The following is a 22,859-nucleotide window of genomic DNA, read 5'->3' as shown; positions in this document are numbered from 1 at the left end:
TAATGCAAGACTCTCCCACCCGAACATAGGGTCATCACATACCATCTTCCCTGGAGTGCATCGGATAGCAAGAAAACAAGCGAAACGCTTGGGGCGCCTATGGCGTCTTTCTTATCTTTTCTTTACATCCATTTTGTCTAACTTCTTGATTACGGCCGATTTATTTGTATTTATGCTTATTTCATGTTTAGTATGGGTTTTGGTAATTAAGTTTATTTAATTATTTAGTATTTCTGCTAAATAGAGTACTCATTCATCACATGGGACTAACATTAACTTAGATGAAGACTTGAAGCCTTCTCTTTATTTCTACTTTTTAACCCATGAACACTCAAGGATTTGGAGTCTGCCAGGGTCTTGGTAAATCCTTTCATATGGGAAAACGTTGGAGGGTAGGATCGAATTCCAAGCCAAATACGTATTTCAAAAACTATGGCTTTAGTGCATTTTAAACCATAATTCTTTTCTTCAAACTAAGTCGTTTATGGATTTCACACAAACCATCATTTTAACTTTTACTTAACCAATTGGATCATTTATTAACCCTATATTGTTAAAGTCATTTTGTGATTAACTTTGAGCTATTTTTAGTACGTATAAAATACCTAATAGGTATACTTGTGTTATGTAACAAGACGTTGGATTAATTAACCTAAGTTTGACCGTTTAACTATTTTTTAATGAATCTTAAAAGGTGCCTTACTCCTTCCTTTTGAGATAATTAGAATCCTTACCTAGAATTTCTAAGGTTAAGCGGACCATAAACTTGACTTAACTTTACTACATTATTTAATAATTAGGTGTCCTAATTCACCATTAAAATAATTAGGTGATGAATCTTTTAATTAATTAAACGTCGTATTTATCAATATATTGTACTCTAGTTTGACCCGTGTTAAAATGGGGTATAACACCCGAGACCATCTATGATAGCCAATATCTTATAGGTATGCTATAACACGCGTCGATCTTTTCAATCTTTGTCATTCTTTCATCAAATTCATCATGTGTGTATGATCGTGCTGTGGCAAAGTACAATTCGCTTAACTTTAGATGACCCTTCTTGAACTTTGACCTTACATTTGTCAAATATGCCACATGCAAGCATAGTAGATATTACATTTAAGATACTCTCATTCCGGTCCGGAATAACACATATTTGATTTTTCACCATATGCATGTTTGAATTGCTCAAAAAGCCACTTCTATGATGCGCCATTTTCTGAATCAACAACAACGTATGCCAGTGGTAATATGTTACCTATCACACAGGTGACAAAAAGAAATTCAATTTTTTTAAATAAAACTTGAGAGTATAAAAAATACATACTGAAAAATGACTTTACAAATATATTTATACAATTAATCTACAATACCTGTTGCATCCATTGTGCTAGTTGTTAACATTATTCCCCTATATACCGACTTCAAGAAGGTGCCATCAACTACTATATCTGGCCTACAATACTCTCAACCGTTGATGGACGTACTAAGCGCAACAAATGCGTACAAGAAACAGTCATCTTCAGTCTTCTGCAATAACTACCGACCCCTGATAAGTCTTCTCCAAAATATACAAATAACTTGGCAAGTGACTGTAGGAATCAGCAGGATGACCTCTCAAAAATTTTAAAGCCTTTTCCTTTGCTCTCCAAGTTTGCATGTATGTCAAGTTCACACCATGTTCCGACAACATATCAATTTGTATGTCTTTTGGTGTGTATATTATCTTAGGATCCGCATATTTTGGTATAACCATGCTACCAACTACCATGACAGTAGGTTTGCTTTGTGTGTATGTATTGTTCATCAAAGAGCATGTGTACAAGCTGATGAATTTTTGAACTTTAAACAATACTGATTCGTTTAGGCTGGTGGACTTGAAGTGCCATGTACAATTGTCCCCGACACATACCAGGCAACAACTACGGAATAAGAACAATTTAAAAATTGTTATGAAAAATGTAGCTACAAAATAATAGGTTGTTTAAGCATAAAATTTTTATATTAGACAATTTTTATACAAAAAAACTACAAATTATATACAATTTATATATTAAGAAAGTACAAACTATACAAAAAAACACAAAAAAAAAACTACAAATTAAAATAAATATGAATTTAACAATTGAATTGTTCCCACCTTCTTATGCTACCTCTTCACCCTAAATTGGAACTTATTCATGACAGAATAGTGCTTTATTGCATTGATAATTGTTTGCTTGTCTTTGTAGACTTGAGCTACTTCAACAACATTTGGCATATGTTCTATTATGATGATACTTTCATATTCCACAATTGTCGGAGATGTTGGCCTATCAATCACCTTCACTATTCCAGATGAACGTGCACTCAATTAAAAGTATCTATAATTCAGAAATATATTGTAGATAATTTGTAGTAAAATTGTAGAACACGTGAAATTGAATACTTCAATAGTCATAACAGTTGAACTACATTTGTTAGGTAGTATCATTGTAGATATGTTGTAGAATAACTGTAGAACACATGGAACTGACAAAACATCACCACTGAAAATACAGAGCAAACTTGTAATTGTGCTCGAATTAGAGATACTGCATTCCAAATCGAAATCATGCACTGTTATATATAGGGGATATATTCCTAAGCTTTTGTTTTCCTTTTTCGTCTCCGTGTATACTCGAAGTCCCATATCGTTCCGAATTTTCATTGGAGGACAACATTCATTGATAATGTATTTGATTTCGATGATTTTTTCGGAGGTATCGATCATTAGATACTCTACAATTGCAGAATTCAATTGACTATAATTTGAATCCTCGCTGACTACAATTCCATCAATATTACAATCTTTGTATCCTCAATGCTATCCCAATGATCATTTATCTGAAGCATAATAGCTAATTTTGACATTATGCCGCAGAATTCAATACAATTGTAGATAATTGTTTGCAATTTTTTTTAAAACCTTCGCTTATGGTTTTGAAACCAGAGGAAACAGAGAACACTAGAGAATAGAACTTGATTGTGCGATAATAATCAGAGAAAATCGACGTAATAACAGGCTTAATTAAATTGCGATGATTGCATAAAATCTCTAAAGAATCCTATGCGATCCCAAAATCTTGCGTCTACAAAAGGAAGGCTATTGCAGGAAGGATTCTAGTTTAAATAAATGTATATATTTTGTAGACAAAACTTGTTTAGATCAGATAATTAACTAAATGTGGACATATTTGGTAATAAAGTTTCAAATATTGTATAGGAAGGTAAAAATCCCTTTAAGAAACATTCAGATAAACCAATAAGTGAGTGTGTCTAATCAAACAAATTTATGGGCTTACCAAACACCCTTATATTGCCAACTTTTTGGAAATAGCAGGAAAGTTTTTCTTAAAGAGAAAATACCAGCTATGTTCATTTATAAGTAGTTTATTACAAAAATTGGTCCATTTATAAAATATTACTAATATTAGCACTTTAGCTATTTGTAGCCAAAAAGGGTTAAATTTTTGCTTTCTTTTGAGTGAGTGTTATTAGAATAGATTGGGTACATCTTAAGTTGCTTGAATCTCAATATTGGGATGATTTGGTGGAGTTTTGAGGTGGTTTGAATTGAAAATTCGAAATAGAAGATGAACATGAAAAAAATGATAGGTGTATCACACTGTGTATCACATATGTATCAAATATGTATCACATGTATATCCATGTATACCTGCGTGATACATGTTTAGTACATATGACGCAAAAGAATTTTTGAACTCGATTTCAACTACGAATTTTGATACCAAATCAGTCCAAATAACCTCCAATCTTCTTCAAGTTTTGTATATTGACTCATCTATATGTTTTCAAAGAATCTCAACCGTGTGTATATATATATATATATATATATATATATATATATATATATGTATGTATGTATGTATGTATGTATTTCATCACTTTATTTGCTACTTCATCCATGGAATTTCCTTTCCGCCTTCATCTAATGTTGCTAATCACGCTTGAAAATATGGAAGGAGATCTTTGTCATTCTTGGAGAGAAAAAACCATGTTTCTTTGGATTTTCAATTTTTATACGTGTTTAACTAGTTTTGGTAAGTCGGATTAATAGCTACACGAGTTGGTAATTTGAGACTTTTTTGGAACATTGTAAGATTACAACAACAACAACAACGACCTAGTATAATCCCACAAGTGGGGTCTGGGGAGGGTTGTATGTACGCAGACCTTACCCCTACTCCGAAAGGTAGAGAGGCTGTTTCCAGGAGACCCTCGGCTCAAAAGAAGCAATAGGAGATGATACATTAGTTATGTAAAAATGCGTAATAAAACAGCAACAATATATAAGAGATATGAAATATGAAATACAGGATACGACAACGAAAATACGAAATAGATGGCTGGTATAGTACAACTAGAAGGTAAAGTCCTGCATCAATAGACGCCTAATGACCTTCCTAGTCTAAATGACTCATATATTGTAAGATTCCCTTTCTTAAATGACTCATAAATTAATTACTTTAGTATAATCCTTTTATTCTCTCGAAATAATCTCGAAAAAAATATATCCTCTAAATTCCAATATTAAACTCACATCGGTATGCTCAATCGCCACACCGTCGATTGATACTCCATAAACAACTTCACCGGCAGTGTACAACAGTTTAAACAGAACGTATCTCGGAAATTTCAAATTCCTAATAAACTGTTTGATAATTTTCACTTTTCAGGTGCTTTTGGATAGTTCAGGTTCAGCCCGCCACAGCTAAGTCCTTTTTGGTTGGCGCAAAAAGGGGCTGCTTTCTCCATTCTTGCATGCTTATATATCTACAATCCAATCATTCACATCTTACAGCCTTTATTCAAAATGGTATTCTTTCCTTCAATTTCAAGAACTATTTCTTCTTCAGTGAGGAAAAATGTGCAAACCCATTACAGAAAATTGAGGTACATGAGTAACGTTCCAGAAAACACTGTATATGGTGGGCCGAAACCCCAAAACCCAAATCAAAGAGTGACACTAACGAATCTAAGACAAAAACATAAGAAGGGGGAGCCTATAACAATGGTGACGGGTTATGATTACCCATCAGGTGTTCATATAGATATGGCTGGAATTGATATATGTCTTGTGGGTGACTCAGCATCTATGGTAGTTCATGGGCATGACACCACTTTGCCTATTACACTTGATGAGATGCTTGTTCACTGTAGAGCTGTTGCTAGAGGTGCTAAAAGGCCTCTTCTTGTTGGTGATTTACCTTTTGGTACTTATGAGTCTAGTACTAAACAGGTAATTTTTTAAAATTTTGTGCAACTCTTTTTACACCAGCAGGTTAAATTGAATTATTCTTAGCAAGTCTGATTTGGTACAGTATAGAAATTTGCACTGACAGGTTTATTAGTTAAATCCAACAGGTAATCATTTGTTGCTCAATTTTGTATGAGCATTGTCACTGTGACTGAGTTTTATGCATTCTGGGTGTTAAGTTATGGTTGTTTGTTTGGAATGGTGACATATTTGATAAAGAATAAAGAAAAGGAGGAGAAACGAGAGTTCCTTTTTATTACTCAATTTTGTTGAAGAATTGAAGTTCTTTTTTTTCTTTTTGGATAGATAAAGAGTTGAAGTTTTGATTGAGGTTTATCATGCCTTTGTCATTTGCGTTATAGCATAATGCTTTTTCTTGTGTCGTATGATGTTACGTTGTTACTTATTTGGGGTGGTGAGATATTTTGGATAAAAAAATAGAGAAAATGAGGAGAGAAGAGAGTTCCGTTGGTCCTTAGGAGTCTGGTTCTGATCAGTTGATCCTTTGTTGCTCAATTTTGTCCAAGAATTGAAAGTTTGGTTTGACTTCTATCATGCCTTTGTTATTCGTGTTATAATAAAATGCTTTTTCTCGAGTCATGTGATGTTATGATGTTACTTATGGGGAGTCGTAAGAAATTGGATAAAGAATAAAGACAGTGGAGAATGAATTTCGGTTCTTTTGGTGCTCATGAGTGATCTTTCTAGCTCAAAATTATTCCAGAATTGATGTTTCTATTGATTTTATGCCTTTTAGATTTGCGATATAGTTCCGTTGGTTCAATTGCTTTCTTATGTCTGTGATGATCTAGTTGCTATTTGTTCGAGGGATATTCAATGGATGAATGGGAAGCCAGAAACAGTTCTTTGGCACTTCTGATTCTAATGTTTGTCGAGTGGCTTTTTGTAGCTCAATTTTTTAACGAGAACTGCCATTTTGATTCATTTCTATTTTGCTTTACATTTCTCTTTTGCATTGTGGTTCATTCATTTTTCTTATGTCATGAGATGTTATGCTAATTATTCTTAATGTAATTTAGTTATTGTTGTACAGAGATTTTTGATTCAACTGCTTCTTGAGGAAGTGAAATTGCTAACCTTTGAATCCAAAATTTTCCTAGTTTGATTATTCACTATTTCTAATTGAATTGAAGTAATGTTGATATTTCGTGAAAGATTGATTCTTCGTTACAACTGTTATTACCAATTTTCTGTTGCTTTTTCGAATATATTGCTAAAAACTAAAGCAGATTGTATGCATAAAGATAAAATTGTAAGTTGTTCCTATTTAGTAAGTGAATGATTTGTCTAAGTCAAGAAACTACACGTCAACACAACATTCAAAAATGAACTTTTGAAGCTATTGCTAATCTTCAATTTTCAAACCTTTGGGGACGCTGCTAGTAGAACCAGCATTTGCATTGTGATGATTGTTACTTGCACATACAACAATCAATTAAATGTTGCCTCTCCATATTGGGGCGAGGGTGGTCTTTTATTGTTAAGTTTCAACGGAATGTGAATGGGTCGGTAATGTTGTATTGTGAGCAGGCAGTAGATACAGCTGTAAGAGTTCTAAAGGAAGGAGGGATGGACGCAATTAAGTTGGAAGGTGGGGCGCCATCAAGAATTACAGCAGCTAAAGCTATTGTTGAAGCCGGGATTGCTGTAATTGGGCATGTGGGACTAACACCACAGGCAATCAGTGTACTTGGAGGATTTAGGCCTCAAGGCAGAAATGTTGATAGCGCAGTCAAGGTATACCTATTAAAAGCTGATTGGGTACACCACTCGTATGTTTAAGGCGTGCATTTATACTTGTTTTTATGTATTTCGCAGGTTGTGGAAACTGCCATGGCATTGCAGGAAGTAGGTTGTTTTTCTGTTGTTTTAGAATGTGTGCCTGCGCCTGTGGCTGCAGCAGCAACATCCGCTCTTCAGATCCCCACTATTGGAATCGGTGCTGGGCCTTTCTGCAGTGGTCAGGTTGGTTGGATGTCCTACAGTTTTTCACTTCTTATGTTGTTTTAATAAAATGTTCTATTCCAACTCTTTTACACTTTCTACTTTTTTTTTTCCACTTATGTTGTGGTAATAAAATGCTTTATTCTAGTTTTGTTCGAGTGAAAATTTTATCACTTTCTACATGCACACCAATTAAAAGGGAAATGGTGTACAGACCCATAGTTCAAATGTGTATGCTAGTTGGACCGTTTGCCATAGATATTAAGTGTTTGTTTTACCATCTGGTCCATCGCTTCAACTTCAAACTTGAAATAGAGAATTTGAAGTTTGGAAAACAGGCTGGAGTAATTGTTGTTATATGTAAAACCAAAGAGAGAAATGAAGTTCAAACAGTACTATATAGTTCTTAAAGAACATGAATGCTTGAAACTAACACTTTAATGACTCACTGAGAGTTGGAAGTCCAAACATTTAACTCTTGGGGTTGAGTGTCCCATTATTTAGATAAGATATGATTACTAACGTGAAAGTTGAAAGTTTTAATATATTTATATGAAAATGAGTCCAAGAGTGTAGATAAATTTACTTCTTTGAAGAATTTGAACATCTTTTAAGTACAAAAAGTAAGTTCGAAAACCGCTCTTTTAAACGATTAAATATTGAAGAACTTCTGAAACTTTCTTTTTAGGAAAGTATAACAATTTGGGACAATCAAAGTACAAAAGTTTGCACAGTGGGAACATCTTTGCAAAACTTTTTTCGTTTTTTAGAGTGCGGGGCTTTATACCACATAATAAGCTGCTGCTGTTGGATAAAATGTTTGGTGGATCATTGGAAGTAACTGCACTGCGCTATCTATATTTTTCTGACTTGCTGTGACGAATGCCTTACGTAGAATGACATTGCTACTTCGTTTCATCTCTTCTCATCACAATGCATGATTTTACATGCCGTGAAGTTTAGAAGCCACTCATGGAGGATGACATACCTACATTTCCTCTGTCATGATATTAGCATGCTTTGTCAATGTCTTCACTCTCCCGCAGTAGAACATTCATTTCGACAATTTGGAGTTGACAGTTAAGGTTATCTAATTGCATGTCCTAAAACGCAGGTGCTAGTTTATCACGATCTACTTGGGATGATGCAACACCCACACCATGCCAAGGTTAGTACAATTAAGTTTACTCTGAAGTCAATCTTCTTTTTCTTACTCTTAGTGCTTTTTGTCTGAACTATATTCCATGAACTAATGTCTAAACCTTTTACAGGTTACTCCTAAGTTTTGTAAGCAGTTCGGGCAAGTTGGAGATGTTATCAACAAAGCTCTTCTACAGTACAAGGAAGAAGTAACAAATGGTTCCTTTCCTAGCTCTGCTCATAGCCCATATAAGATAGGCGCAGCCGATATGGATGGTTTCTTCTCCGAGTTACAGAAGTTGGGTTTCAGTGATGCAGCTTCAGCAGCAGCTGCTGCCACTGAAAAGATTCAGACAGCTAATTCGCCTGCCTAATTGAGAGGACCAGCATATTTTGAGTATGGTTGGAGCCAAGAAGTGCTATTAAATATACCTTCTGAACTAGAGTGAGCTATTACTCATTGTCTCGCCTAGGTGGGTTGGGAAAAGGGGGGGGGGGTAAGGTGTTTTTGTGCTAGAAGAGGCATTCATTTTGTCGATTAAAATTATTAGACCAATTTGTACTTCCAGATTGGAAATAAGAGTTCCTTTTAGAGTTGGCAAAAGAGATGGTGATGGTAGCAACATTACTAATGTATTATTATAGAAAAACCAAAAAATTAAAAGAAAAGTATGCCTTTATATACTACCATTTTGCAAGAGAGAGCAGAGCAATCTGCAGTGTACATGAGGTGAAATGTCTAGTCCAATTGATAAGTTTTATTTTGAGACCTCGAGTGATGTCTTAGTTGTAATACTCTTAATAGATGATTGCATTAAATCTAGGGTTGTCAATGGTTCAATTTGGCTTGTCATTTTTAAAAAATTATGTCATCAATTTTTTGGTTAATCTGTTTTGAATAACCAAATCAGACTTTTCGAAATTGTCCCAATCGTTTCGGTTTTTCTTCGGTATCGGTATGTTTTGGTTAATTATTATTTCAAATGTCATATAAGAGTTGCTACTAGAAGTTAGAACGCGATAATATGTGGACTTGCATACGACTTAGATAAATTATGTTTTAAACTGTGATGAAATATAGATCCATCCCACTATTTGACAACAACATAAAATAAATTAAGCAAAGACAAGTCACACGAGAAACAATCAAGTTTGGACTCAAGAATAAAGTCTATTACAAGATTAAAAAGAGAAATCTAAATCATACAAGAGGAAAAATATCTAATATGTTGTTAGTTGCCACTCAAGATCGTTGGAATACCTTGGCTATTTAAGACGTTGAAACTAATTTAATTTTAACATGAGTAGCAGAATATGTTTGGGAGTTGGGACTTCGGTTATTAATTACATGTCGGCTTGTAGCCGTTTCAATATTCCCAAGGATCGAGGAAAAAATTTAATGCTTTATTATTTTTAAACTTATTATATGAATTTATCTGTACGGTTGATATTTTTTTGATATATATTTACAAAAATAATAACTTATCCTAATTATTTGGTATTCTATTAGAACCTACACTTTTATTAAAAGAAACCGCATAATCAGTTCGATACAGTTTAGTCAGCTTTCAAAGATTCATTGACACCCCTAATTAAACCAATGGAATTCCTAGAATTCTTTATCGTAGATCCTGGATATTTTACCTGAGATACTGCAGTTATTAGTATTATTCTACTATTTATTGCTTTAGATGCTCATACGATGAGTTTTTAGTGAGGAAATAGAATTATTCCATTTTAAGTTGGCAAGGAAAGAATATCCCCTTCCCCACACCGTATACAGAATACCAAAAGGACCACTATATAAAGAGCCCAACAAGACGGAAAGAACGCCGAGCTTGGTAACGCAAGCTTGTAACCCAAGTGGGGGCATTAAGGTGATGGGACACTATTAATAAAGCCTTTCCACGGGTTCGGGTTGGGCCAGCAATGGTTATTAGGTGTCTATGCAGGAGTAATACTTGCATGTCACCTCCCTCCTAAGAGGTGACTCCGCGGAGGAGGGTGTGCTTTAGTAGCACCACCGTATTGCTGTCTTCTCAGAGCAGCGCTTCTTCTTCTGGTTGGCAACGTCTGAAAAGTCCTCCTTGCTGTCACCACCATAATCTGAACGGTTTGTCATACTTTGAACCATCACCTTTTACGAATTTTTTCCTCTCCATGTGGCATATTTTTATCGCACAAAACATTGGAAGTTTCTTATGTTATTTTTTGGTGCTCTCTTTTGGAAAAAGGTATATAACTAAAATAACATTCGTAACAAACTACAAAACCAAAGCTTCTGCTTGCCACAAATACAAAATGCAATTGGCTTACAAAATTCACACGTTTGTGACAAGAAGGTCACGAGTTCGAGTCGTGGAAATAGTCTCTTGCAGAAATACAACATAATGATGCGTACAATAGTCCCTTGTAGTCCGATCCTTCCCCGGACCCCGTACATTACGGAAGCTTAATATACCGGGCTGCCCTTTTATCGCGACAAAATTTAATCATTAGGAAGTAATCTATTAAATAAGCAATAATTGTGGTCACAAGTTCGAGTCGTGGAAATAGCCCCTTGCAGAAATACAATATAAGGATGCGTACAATAGTCCCTTGTAGTCCGATCCTTCCCCGGACCCCGTACATTACGGAAGCTTAATACACCGGGCTACCCTTTTATCGCGACAAAATTTAATCATTAGGAAGTAATCTATTAAATAAGCAATAATCTATTCTTCTTTCTAGCATCTCCAATCTTTTCTCAAAAGTCAATACTCCAACATGCATAGTCATCAACTTGTGCAACCTTAGCACAAGATTGTAGTAATGCTCCCATAAATTTCCTATAGAAATATTAGCTCTAACATAATTATTTCAGTGAGTCAAAAGCCACTAAAAGAATATAAAACTCACATTCCAAAGCATTCCTTTAAGCTTGGAATCGCTTGAGAATGATCTCATATGTTCACTTACAATTTGAATAGAAGAAAATATCTCTGTATTAGGTGAGTTCTCAAATTGCTCCTAAACTTAATCCCAACATTTCACAAGAAGTTTCAATTGTCTTCAGAATATAGTGGAAGTTGTGTGTTCTCATGGACAGACAATTTAATAGTACATTCGGACATGAACCAACAAAAGTCGCAAAATTGAAAAAGACAAAAGCTAAGAAGAGCTCGAAATCCATTTAACAGAGAAGACAGAACGAGATCGATGACTAACTTAATTTGGATCTTTGGTTGAACAGATATTATGTAGATAAATCATAGTAAAGCTTTTGTTCCACAATGGATGAACTCTTGAACTTTCAGTGTCGTTTAAGATAAAATTCTAGACACATTTTTTTAAACTTAAATTATAGGAAAACTCTTTGCTTGTTTTTTCATGTTTAGTGAAATTAGACTCGTGTCCTAGTTCTCCTATATTCTTTAGTTTTTCTCTCGAATCAAATACAGATTTTAGGCTGTCAAAATTTAGAAGGAATAGAATTATTCCAATTAATAGCTGTTTGCCGAATTTTCAAAAATGTGCTTATTTTAAAAAGGCGAAACACCTTACCACCCCCTAAACTTATCACGGATTATTAGTTACAGCCTTAAACTATTCGTGGTCTTAATTACCCCTCTTAACTAGGCCTTTTGAGACCCATTACCCCCTTGGATGCTGATGTAGCAAATTGTGTGGGTGCACTCGTCTGCCACGTGGATTTTATGTATATGTGGTTTTTTTTTGAAAAATAAAATATATTTTTACCTTTTAAGTATGTTACTTTTTTAGATAATTTTTTCCGAATACACTTTATAATAAAACTTGGATAGAACTACATTAATTAGACTAAGTTTTTTTATTTGGCTAAAAATAATAAAGTTTTAGTTAATCTTTTTTTGGAATTTGACCTGAAAATAAAGATTTATACAATTGAAATAAATAGTCAATTCATCTAAAAAGTTATAAAAATACATAGTTTGAAATTAATTATTTTGGCTATAATTTTTTATATAGCTCTAAATTATGGTGCTCTAAAAATATAGGCGTAATGGCTTCCTGACCACTTAAACTTGTAAGACTTTTGAAAGCCGATGCACAAACTTTGGACTTTCCCATTTGAACACTCAAACTCGTGAAACTCTTAACTAATAAACACATTTGACCCTTGACCCTACGCGCGTGTATTACACATTCACAGACGTGTCCATCCAGTCAGCAAATGACCAATGGGATTGTTACATGTCAAGGGCGCGAAAACAAACCCCATGGCTGTGCTGGAATAAATTTATTAATTTCTACTTTTTCTTCTATTTCCCTTATTTTCTTCTTTACCATAGCTGTGTTGGAATAAATTTTCCCACCCAGCCACCATTTTCAATGGTGAAAGTTGTGATCTGATCCATTAAAAGTGAGACTTCCCAATGTCGAAAAAATCAAAATGGATAAATATCAAGAAGAAAGAAAAAATAATCACTGAAACCCAATGTCAAAATACAAGAAAAATCACTACAACTTCAAGAAAAATTACTCTTCTCTTCTTCAAAACATTTGCTAGCCTTTTGTAAAATCAGAAACAATGGGTACGATTGGACCCCATGAATGCAATGAAACCTGATGTCCTTTTTGCGCTTTTGTTTTGTTTTTCCAGCGAAAGTTACGCCCAAAATCACATTTGTATCTGATATATTTTGAGCTCGATTGTTGACAGTTTTATTCTCTCTGTTGAAATTAGAAGGAGCATACACAAGAAAAAAAATGGTGAAGAAAAAAAAATTCTTGACTTCATTAATATAGTAGAACAGTGGAGAGGACAAAGGGTAAAAGAACAATAAAATGGGAATAGAACTAATTCGGAAGAAGATGTAAACGAAAAATTGGACAGACGGGAATGGGGAAAACGACGAAGGGAGAGAGGTAGGTTGAAAGTTTTTTTTTCTTCTTTTTTGGTTTTCCTTATAGTTTCTGTTTATTTTTTTGATTTTACAATCTTTTTAATGAATAGTAACAAATGCACGCGCCATTTGAATGTGACTTGTACACACTATGTCCATGTAAGTTAAGCTACCGCCACATAAGCATAGTCAATGGTCAAAGGTATTTGTTAGTTATAGGTTTCACGAGTTTGAGTGAATAAATGGGAAAGACGAAAGTTTGTGTATCGGCTTTCAAAACCCCTACAAGTCTAAGTGGTCAGGAAACCATTTCGCCAAATATATATATATATATATATATACTGAAAAAAGTAAAAATATACAGTTGAAATAAATAGTCATTGTTTCAAAAGAATAAATAAAAAGAGTGTACAATTGCAAAAAATAACTTACTCTATGGATACAATTTTATAGCAATAAAAAAAAGGGCAGCCCGGTACACTAAGCTCCCGCTATGCGCGTGGTCTGGGGAAGGGCCGGACCACAAGGGTCTATCGTACGTAGCCTTACCCTACTTTTCTGCAATAAGTATTTTTTTTAGAGCAATAAGTATGTTAGAAATAATAAGTTATTTCTTGCAATTGTTCACTCTTTTTATTTCTTCTTTTGATGTAATGACTATTTATTTCAATTAGGTAAAATATGTAAAAAGTATATTTTTAGAGCACTATAATTTAGAGCTACATAAAAAATTATAGCCAAACTAATTAATTCCAAACTATGTATTTTATAATTGTTTAGATGCCTTGATTATTTATTTCAATTGTATAAATCTTTATTTTTAGGTCAAATTGAAAAAAAGTTTAACTAAAACTTTATTATTTTTAGCCAAATAAAATTTTTTAGCCTAAATAATGTAGTTCTACCCAAGCTTTATTATAAATTGTATTCGAAAAAAATTATATAAAAAAGTAACATACTTAAAAAGGTAAAATATATTTTATTTTTCAAAAAATACAACATATGCAGAAAAATCCACGTGGAAGGCGAGTGCACCCACACAATTTGCCACATCAGCATCCAGGGGGTAATGGCTCTCAAAAGGCCTAGTTGAGGGGGTAATTAAGACCACGAATAGTTTAAGGCTGTAACTAATAATCTGTGACAAGTTTAGGGGAGTGATAAGGTATTTTGCCTTTTAAAAAATGTTTTTTTGTTAAAAGTCATGTTTCCTTTGAGCCAAGGGTCTATCGAAAACAGACTCTATCTGCATACTTACTATCCTACCAAGATTTCACTTGTGGGATCACACTGGATTTATTGTTTTCTTTTTTCCTTTTTAGTTAAAAGTGTTTTTTCGAAAAAAATACTTTTGGAAACTAGCAATTTATGTTTTGACTAATCACTTTAAAAAGAACTTTTCCAATATTAGATTAGCAATTTGTGATAGGCTAAGGTTCCAAAAGTGCTTTTGGGGTTACTCTTTTTTTTTTTTTTTTTTAGCTTTGGATAAATAATTTATGCTACTACTGGAAACGCTTATTTTTTTCATTCCTTAATTCTCTGAAATAAGCACTTTTGGCTTCCAAAAAATTTGGCAATTTCATGTCCACCAGGCAACGAAAGCCCCTTCTCCTGTCCCACACCGTCTACAAATCAGCAATAGGGCCACTATATAAGGTGCTCAACAAGACAGAAGATTGCCGAGCTTGGTAGCGCAAGCTGGTGATCCGAGTGGGGCATTAAGGTTGATTGGACACTATTAATAAAGCCTTTCCACAAGAAGTGGTTTGGCTGTGCCAGCGATGGCGCACTGGTTGTTTAAGCAGCCAGCAGTATTGAGAGCAATACTGTGCCAGAGGTTGTGTGTGGTTTGGTGCTTTATTGTGAGAGCAATAATGTCACCTCATTGCTGTCTTCACAGAGCAGCGCTTCTTCCTCTAAATTTGGACCATCACCTTTTTATAAATATTGAAGTCATAAGTTTATTATACTCACAACTTTTATTTCAGCAAAGTAAATAATTAATGACGAGAAAAGTTCTAAGCTAGTTTTAATACATATCAAATTTATTTTATATTTAATTACAACTCAGTCATTAGAATGGTGGTATAGTATTTTGATTCTACATATAAGGTATTCAAGATGTTCTCATGGTAGATAGAATGGCTAGATACTGATATCTACATACGCGATCATACCAATTAAAATTAGAGTTATCATAAATTGGCAACATGTCCTTGCGTAAAAGATCTCCTATGTTATACCGTCAAAAAGAAAATTGATCTCACATGTTATTTCTGTTGAAGTTTGGCAAAATGCCAAAGTCCCACATTGGTTGGGAGTTAAGTTTGGAGGGGATTTTTCCCCTATAAAAGAAGGCCTAATGTTTAGGATTGAGACACACCTCTCATTTGCCTTCTCATCTGTTTAAGGCATTTGTATCTTCTCTCTTTAGTATTATTTCACTTGTATTTTGGAGTGGAATAAAATATTTGGTTGTGTCCGAGGAGTAGGCAGAATTAGCCGAACCTCGTAAATTCTGGTGTTCCCTTTATTATTGCTTTATTGTCTTATTTATTATTTGGTGGCTGTCATAATTTTTGGTATAGTAGTTGTGACTTATTCACACTCTATACATTTGGCTTCCGCAACAATTTCTACAAGTCTCCTATGTTATTTTTTACTGATATAATTAAAATAATATTTGTAATGAACTACAAAATCAAAACTCTTGCTTGCAAATACCAAATTCAATTGGTTCATCAATGATGATTTTCTTTACTCATAGCGACAAAAATTCACTCGCTTTCGAGAAAACCAAAAGGCAACTAGCTCATCAATGATGATTTTCTCTACTCATTGCGACAATATTAACAAAATCATTAGGAAGTCGTCTCTAAAATAAGCAGTAATCTATTCTTCTTTCTAGCATCTCCAATCTTTTCTCAAAAGTCAAAACTCCAACATGCATAGCCCTAACATCAACTTCCCATATATATATTTCCTCGATCGGTCGAATATAAACAACTCGATTGTCCCTAAAGTTTCTCACTTTCTTTTGGTGTGCTGCTGCAGCCATGTCTGGATCCGTTATAAGTTTGGGAGAGTTTGTTTTCCCATCTTCTGGTGCTCTGCCAGCCATGTCTGGACTGGAATCATCACCTTTTTAATCTTGTTTTGAAGGAAACTAAAATGGTGTAGATAAAAAATAGTTTGTTAAAAGAAAATGTCTTGGCATACTTTATCTGTCGTGTATATTTACGCAGGCCAAAAGGGAAATTAATTTGTTTCAACAACTATAAGCGTGTAGCTGAAATTCTGTGAAAGAAAGGGGTCGAGATATCAAAACCAAACAAGAATGGGGGTGTATCAACCATTCTGCCTATTAAGGTTTTTAAGATGTTCTCATGATAGATAGAATGACGACTTTTAAATACACAAATATCTAATTATGCAGTCATCCCAATTAAAATTAGAGTTAATATAAATTGGCAAAAATATGTCCTTTTCAAAAAGCTAATGCATATAGATCTCCTGTGTTATATCGATTAAAAGAACATAAATCTCATAAGTAGTTTCTATAGATTTCCTATATTACTTTTTACTGATTTCTTGTGGAAAAAGGTATATAACTAAAATAACAGTTGTAACGAACTACAAAACCAAAACTCCTGCTTGAGACAATACCGATTGGCTCATCAATGACGATTTTCTTTACTCACTACAAAATTCACACGCTTGCTACGAAACCAAAGGCAACAGGCTCATCAATGACGATTTTCTTTACTCAGCGCGACAAAATTCACCAAAATCATTAAGAAGTCTCTTAAATAAGCAATAATCTATTCTTCTTTCAAGCATTTCCAATCTTTTCTCAAAAGTCAGTACAACAACATGCTTAGTCCTAACATCAACTTGTCCAGCCTTAGCACAAGATCGAAGTAATAAGTAGTAATCAGCATGCACAGCATAAACATATATATATGTATAAGCCCCGTCTTTCTTCCTAGCATACCTGATGCAGCCGTTTTTTTCCTTCACATATTTTCTCAGCCGAATATAAGCAAATTGATTTTCTTCTAAATCTGTTTTCAGCTGCCTCAACGCCGTTTCATTCCAAGACTGTGCTGAAGGTTGACCTCCATGTCGTTTACGACAGCAATAAACCTTACCCTCCAAGCTACATTATTGCGAGCAGTTAACTGCATTAGAATCACCATCATCCCTTGGCATTTTGCATTTGCATCCATTGTCCTTAAAGTTCTCACTTTCTTTTGGTGTGCTGCTGCAGCCATGTCTGGATCCGCTATGGCGAAAACCGTTATAAGTTTGGGAGTCTGTTTTCCCATTTTCTGGTGCTCTGCCAGCCTTATTAAACAAAAAAAAAAAAAAAAAAAAAAAAAAATTAAAAAGAGGAAACTTAGGCGAATGCTCAACATGCGAAAAACGGTGATGCAGGAATTAGAGTCCGTTAATGAGTACACTAACTGCAAATTATGTTACTTCAACTAAAGTTCATATGTAGGTCTTTTTCGGTGGTTAAACATAATATAGAGTGTTAACTCAATATTTCAACATTGATTTCATGAGTCTATTTGGGGTTATGTAGGTGATGCCTGGAAATGTAATAAAGGACAAACTGAACAGCTGGTAGGGGCAGAGTGTCATCAGGAGCAGGAAGCTATGGAATGAGAATAACCATAGATGGATGTTTTGAGGATAAGATACAATCCTTACCTTTTGTAAAGTTTAGGTGTTTACAGAACATGTACTGGTGGTATATGCCCTAGTCCCAAGAAAATTGGGGTCAGCTATATGAATCTTCACTGATCATGTTACTCCATTTAAACTCATCACATGCTAATATTATGCTAATACAAATAAAAATGTTAGAAGTTCTCTATATTTTCTGAACTTAAAAATTTCTGAAAGGCTAAACCACTTCTAGAAAGCGTAGGACCTCCGAAAAAGTGGTAACATTTCTAAAACTGTTATTATTATGCCTGTATTTGTAAATAATGATTCTGGAAACTAGAACGTTATCTTATAAACGTAAATATAAATAAAACATAAATTAATTCGAGCCCACTGAATTCACAGTGTTTCCTTGAGGAATTTAATCCCCTCCTAGTACCCAAGGTTATGGATTATTTCCTCCCAGGATAGAACGAATTACACACTGGTGTAGCGGTACTTCAAACCCCAGTATTTCAGCGAATACAAAGTTCGGCAGCAAATCACACTTACGGATGCTTTGTTTGTAGTTTAAAACAATGCAGAACAAGGGAGGAAAACTCAGAAGTCGAATGGAAATTCTGAGAGGAAGGAATGCAAATTATAGCCAACGTTGAGTTTTCGGTGAAGAGAAGATCAATAGCTCTCAATTCTGTTTTGGTGTGTCTTTTCTCCAACTGCTGCTGTTCATATTTATAGCAGTCAGTTGTGAGACCCGCCCCCTCTCCATGGTGGAGCATGCACTAGCTTGTTATGGAGCAAGTATTAGCTTGTTATGGAGCAAGCACTTAGTCATGGTGGGAGGAGCACTAGGCGGCTGCTATTGCAACTGGTGGTACAATACACAGATTGGAACATATCCGTTACAAACACGGATAATATTACGTTAATATCTACTATTAACAAATAAATTTGGTCCAAAAAATTAATCAATCAATCATTTGACCAAATCCAAATCCGAATCCGAATCCGAAGCCAAAGCCGAAGCCGAAGCCGAAGCCGAAGCCGAAGCCGAAGCCGAAGCCGAAGCCGAAGCCGAAGCCGAAGCCGAGCCGAGCGAGCGAGCGACGACGACGGCGCGAGGCTTGCCTTCTTCTTAACTCTTTAAGAGCTACATAAAGTGCATTTGTATATAAACCCACCAAACTCCTTTTCCTCTACCAATGAGGGACAATGTCTCATTAAAAGGAGAGAGAAACTTAAAATTTTACTCAAAATTTTCATTTCTCTCCATTTCCCATTCACCCTCTTTTTAATACCTTTCTATATTAAAAAGAAACTCAACAATCCCCCACATGAATGAGGAATGGCTATATCACGGAAGTATGCATGAAAAACTTGTGTGATTTGCAAGCAAGGATTAATTGCATCTGGATAAGTAGGTTTCCCTTTGAACTTTCCGTAGTGAACTTATGTCGGATATACTCGGTCAATCGGTAGATTTGATATCTTTGAACCGTCGAACTTTAGTGTATACCTAGACAACCATAAGTCACACAATCAATCCCTTAACCGTCTTTGGTTCTCATTGTTGTGTTCGTTTCAGCCATGAACACTGCCTGGTTTCATAAGTGCGTAGAGAATTGGCCTTGCAAAATTCTCCTTGAAGCGGCTAACACTTCACACATACATAGGTGATTCCTAAACGTGTCATCTCATAGATACACTATTTGATATACCCTGTATCAAATTTAGAAATCATTAAAAAGCCTTAATGCTTTATCCTTGGTACTGAACATTGTCTCATCACGAGAATGGACTAAAACAAATTTTGTTGACAATGTTGAACCGTCATTAATGACTTTGTTTGATCTCCTTGAACCTAGATCTTGGGATCTCCAGTCTTCTAGGTAGAGTTACCGCCACAATGACTTGTTCTCGGCCATAGTCCCATTCCCTTCGATGATTTCTCAACTACCTCTCTAGTTAGGCCTTTTGTAAGTGGATCCGATACATTATCACCTGACCTTACATAGTCAATCGTGATAATTCCTCTAGAGAGTAGTTGCCTAACGGTTTTATGTCTTCGTCGTATATGACGATATTTACCGTTATACATAACGCTCCCAGCCCTTCCAATTGCTGCTTGGCTATCACAATGTATGCATAGTGGTGCCAACGGTTTGGGCCAAAATGGAATGCCTTCCAAGAAATTCCGGAGCCATTCAGCTTCTTCACCGGCTTTATCTAAGGATATGAACTCAGCCTCCATTGTAGAGAGGGCAATACATGTTTGTTTGGATGACTTCCAAGATACAGCTCCTCCACCAATAGTGAATACATATCCATTTGTGGACTTCGAATCAGTTGAACCGGTGATCCAATTTGCATCACAATATCCTTCAATCACCGCAGGATATTTACTGTAGTGCAAATCAAAGTTTTGGGTATGTTCTAAATATCCCAAAACTCGTTTCATTGCCATCCAGTGAGATTGACCTGGATTGCTCGTGTATCAACTCATTTTACTTATAGCACAAGTTATATATGGTCGTGTACAATTCATGATGTACATTAAGCATCCCAACACACGAGCATAATCCAATTGTGATATGCTTTGGCCTTTGTTCTTTGCTAATGCAAGATTCACGTCAATTGGAGTCTTTGCAACTTTAAAGCCTAAGTGCTTGAATTTTTCAAGTACTGTCTTAATATAATGAGATTGTGACAATGCCAGACCTTGAGGAGTCTTTTGGATCTTAATCCCCAGAATTAAATCCGCAATTCCCAAGTCCTTCATATCAAACTTGCTAGTTAGCATACGCTTAGTAGCATTTATGTTGGCAATGTTATTACTCATTATCAGCATATCATCCACATATAGGCAAACAATGACTATGTGATTTGGAACATTTTTAATGTACACACATTTATCACATTCATTTATCTTAAAACCATTTGACAACATTGTTTGGTCAAATTTCGCATGCCATTGTTTGGGTGCTTGTTTTAGTCCGTAGAGGGACTTAACAAGTCTACATACCTTCTTTTCTTTACTTGGAACTACAAACCCTTCAGGTTGTTCCATGTAAATTTCTTCCTCCAAATTTCTATTTAAGAAGGCTGTCTTTACGTCCATTTGATGAATTTCAAGACCATAAACTGCAGCTAAAGCTACTAGCATTTGTATGGACGTAATTCTCGCCACTGGAGAATATGTATCAAAGTAGTCAAGACCTTCTCGTTGTCTATACCCTTTGACAACAAGTCTTGCTTTAAATTTATCAATAGTGCCATCATCTTTCATTTTTCTTTTAAAAATCCATTTACACCCCAAAGGTTTATTTCCAGGAGGAAGATCAACCAATTCTCATGTATGGTTGTTCAATATGGATTCTATTTCACTATTGACTGCCTCTTTCCAGAACAATGATTCCGAAGAAGACATAGCTTCTTTAAATGTTCGAGGCTCATTTTCCAATAAGAAAGTCACAAAATCTGGTCCAAACGAAGTAGACGTTCTTTGACGTTTACTACGTCTTGGATCCTCCTGATAAAATGTACTTTCTTTTGTTTCTTCCCGAGGTCGTTTAGATCCTTCACCAAACAACTCACATTCCTTTTTATACGGATATATATTTTCAAAGAACTTAACATTATCAGATTCTATAACCGTATTATTATGAATGTCAGAATTTTCTGATTTATGAACCAGAAATCGATATGCTTTACTATTGGTCGCATATCCTATGAAAACACAATCAACTGTTTTCGGTCCTATTTTTACCCTTTTGGGTTTAAGACTTGTACTTTCGCCAAACACCCCCACACTTTAAAATAATTCAAGTTGGGCTTCCTTCTTTTCCATTTTTCATATGGAATGGATTGTGTTTTACTATGGGGTACTCGATTTAGTATTCGGCTGGCCGTAAGAATGGCTTCCCCCCACAAGTTCTGTGGCAAACCAGAACTTATCAACAATGCGTTCATCATCTCCTTTAATGAACGATTCTTTCTTTCCGCAATCCCATTGGATTGGGGAGTGTAAGGGGCTGTTGTTTGATGAATAATTCCATATTCTAAACATATTTGTTCAAAAGGAGATTCATATTCACCACCCCTATCACTTCTTATCATTTTGATTTTCTTGTTAAGTTGCGTTTCAACTTCATTTTTGTATTGCTTGAATGCGTCTATTGCTTCATCTTTACTATTAAGTAAGTAAACATAGCAATATCGAGTACTGTCGTCAATAAAAGTTATGAAATACTTCTTTCCACCGCGAGATGGTATTGACTTCATATCACAAATGTCTGTGTGAATTAAGTCTAAAGGATTTGAATTCCTTTCTACCGACTTATAAGGATGTTTAACATACTTAGATTCCACACATATTTAACATTTTGATTTTTCGCATTCAAACTTAGGCAATATTACCAAGTTAATCATTTTCCGCAAGGTTTTATAATTGACATGACCCAAACGTACATGCCATAAATCATTTGACTCAAGTAAGTAAGAAGAAGCTGAAGTTTTATTATTAGTTTCGAAAACTATTACATTCAGCTTGAAAAGGCCCTCAGTAAGGTAACCTTTTCCTACAAACATTTCATTCTTACTTATTACAACCTTGTGGATACAAAAACGCACTTGAAACCGTGCTTTACAAGAAGTCCAGTAGAGACTAAATTCTTCCTAATTTCGGGAACATGAAGGACGTTGTTCAAAGTCATGACCTTGCCAGAAGTCATCTTGAGAAATATCTTCCCATATCCTTCAATTTTTGCTGTAGCAACATTTCCCATAGAAAACATCTCTTCGGGTCCAGCAGAAGCATAGGTAGAAAATGCTTCCCTCACAGAACAAACATGGCGAGTGGCTCCAGAATCAATCCACCACTCCTTAGGATTTCCTACCACGTTGCATTCAGA

The 22,859-nt window shown here is 35.0% G+C and overlaps 1 protein-coding gene across 1 annotated transcript; it reads left to right on the top strand.

The window, feature by feature from the left end:
• The first annotated feature begins 4,591 nt into the window (after positions 1-4,591).
• On the top strand, positions 4,592-9,105 carry LOC104232962 (3-methyl-2-oxobutanoate hydroxymethyltransferase 1, mitochondrial-like). Its single transcript, XM_009786236.2, has 5 exons — positions 4,592-5,284; positions 6,854-7,060; positions 7,142-7,288; positions 8,382-8,435; positions 8,539-9,105. The coding sequence occupies exons 1-5, from the start codon at positions 4,859-4,861 to the stop codon at positions 8,779-8,781; spliced, it is 1,077 nt and encodes a 358-aa protein (XP_009784538.1). The 5' UTR covers positions 4,592-4,858; the 3' UTR covers positions 8,782-9,105.
• The last annotated feature ends 13,754 nt before the right edge of the window (positions 9,106-22,859 follow it).

The sequence above is a fragment of the Nicotiana sylvestris genome, chromosome 11 (assembly GCF_000393655.2).
Source record: "Nicotiana sylvestris chromosome 11, ASM39365v2, whole genome shotgun sequence".
Classification (NCBI taxonomy): Eukaryota; Viridiplantae; Streptophyta; class Magnoliopsida; order Solanales; family Solanaceae; genus Nicotiana; species Nicotiana sylvestris.
This window is presented reverse-complemented; position numbering and strand designations above follow the sequence as displayed.

Excerpts from the sequence above, each read along its gene's own strand:
- LOC104232962 (XM_009786236.2), top strand. The coding sequence starts at position 4,859 with ATGGTATTCTTTCCTTCAATTTCAAGAACTATTTCTTCTTCAGTGAGG. Across the intron at positions 5,285-6,853 it reads ATGAGTCTAGTACTAAACAG|GCAGTAGATACAGCTGTAAG; the intron begins GTAATTTTTTAA and ends TATTGTGAGCAG. Across the intron at positions 8,436-8,538 it reads AACACCCACACCATGCCAAG|GTTACTCCTAAGTTTTGTAA; the intron begins GTTAGTACAATT and ends AACCTTTTACAG.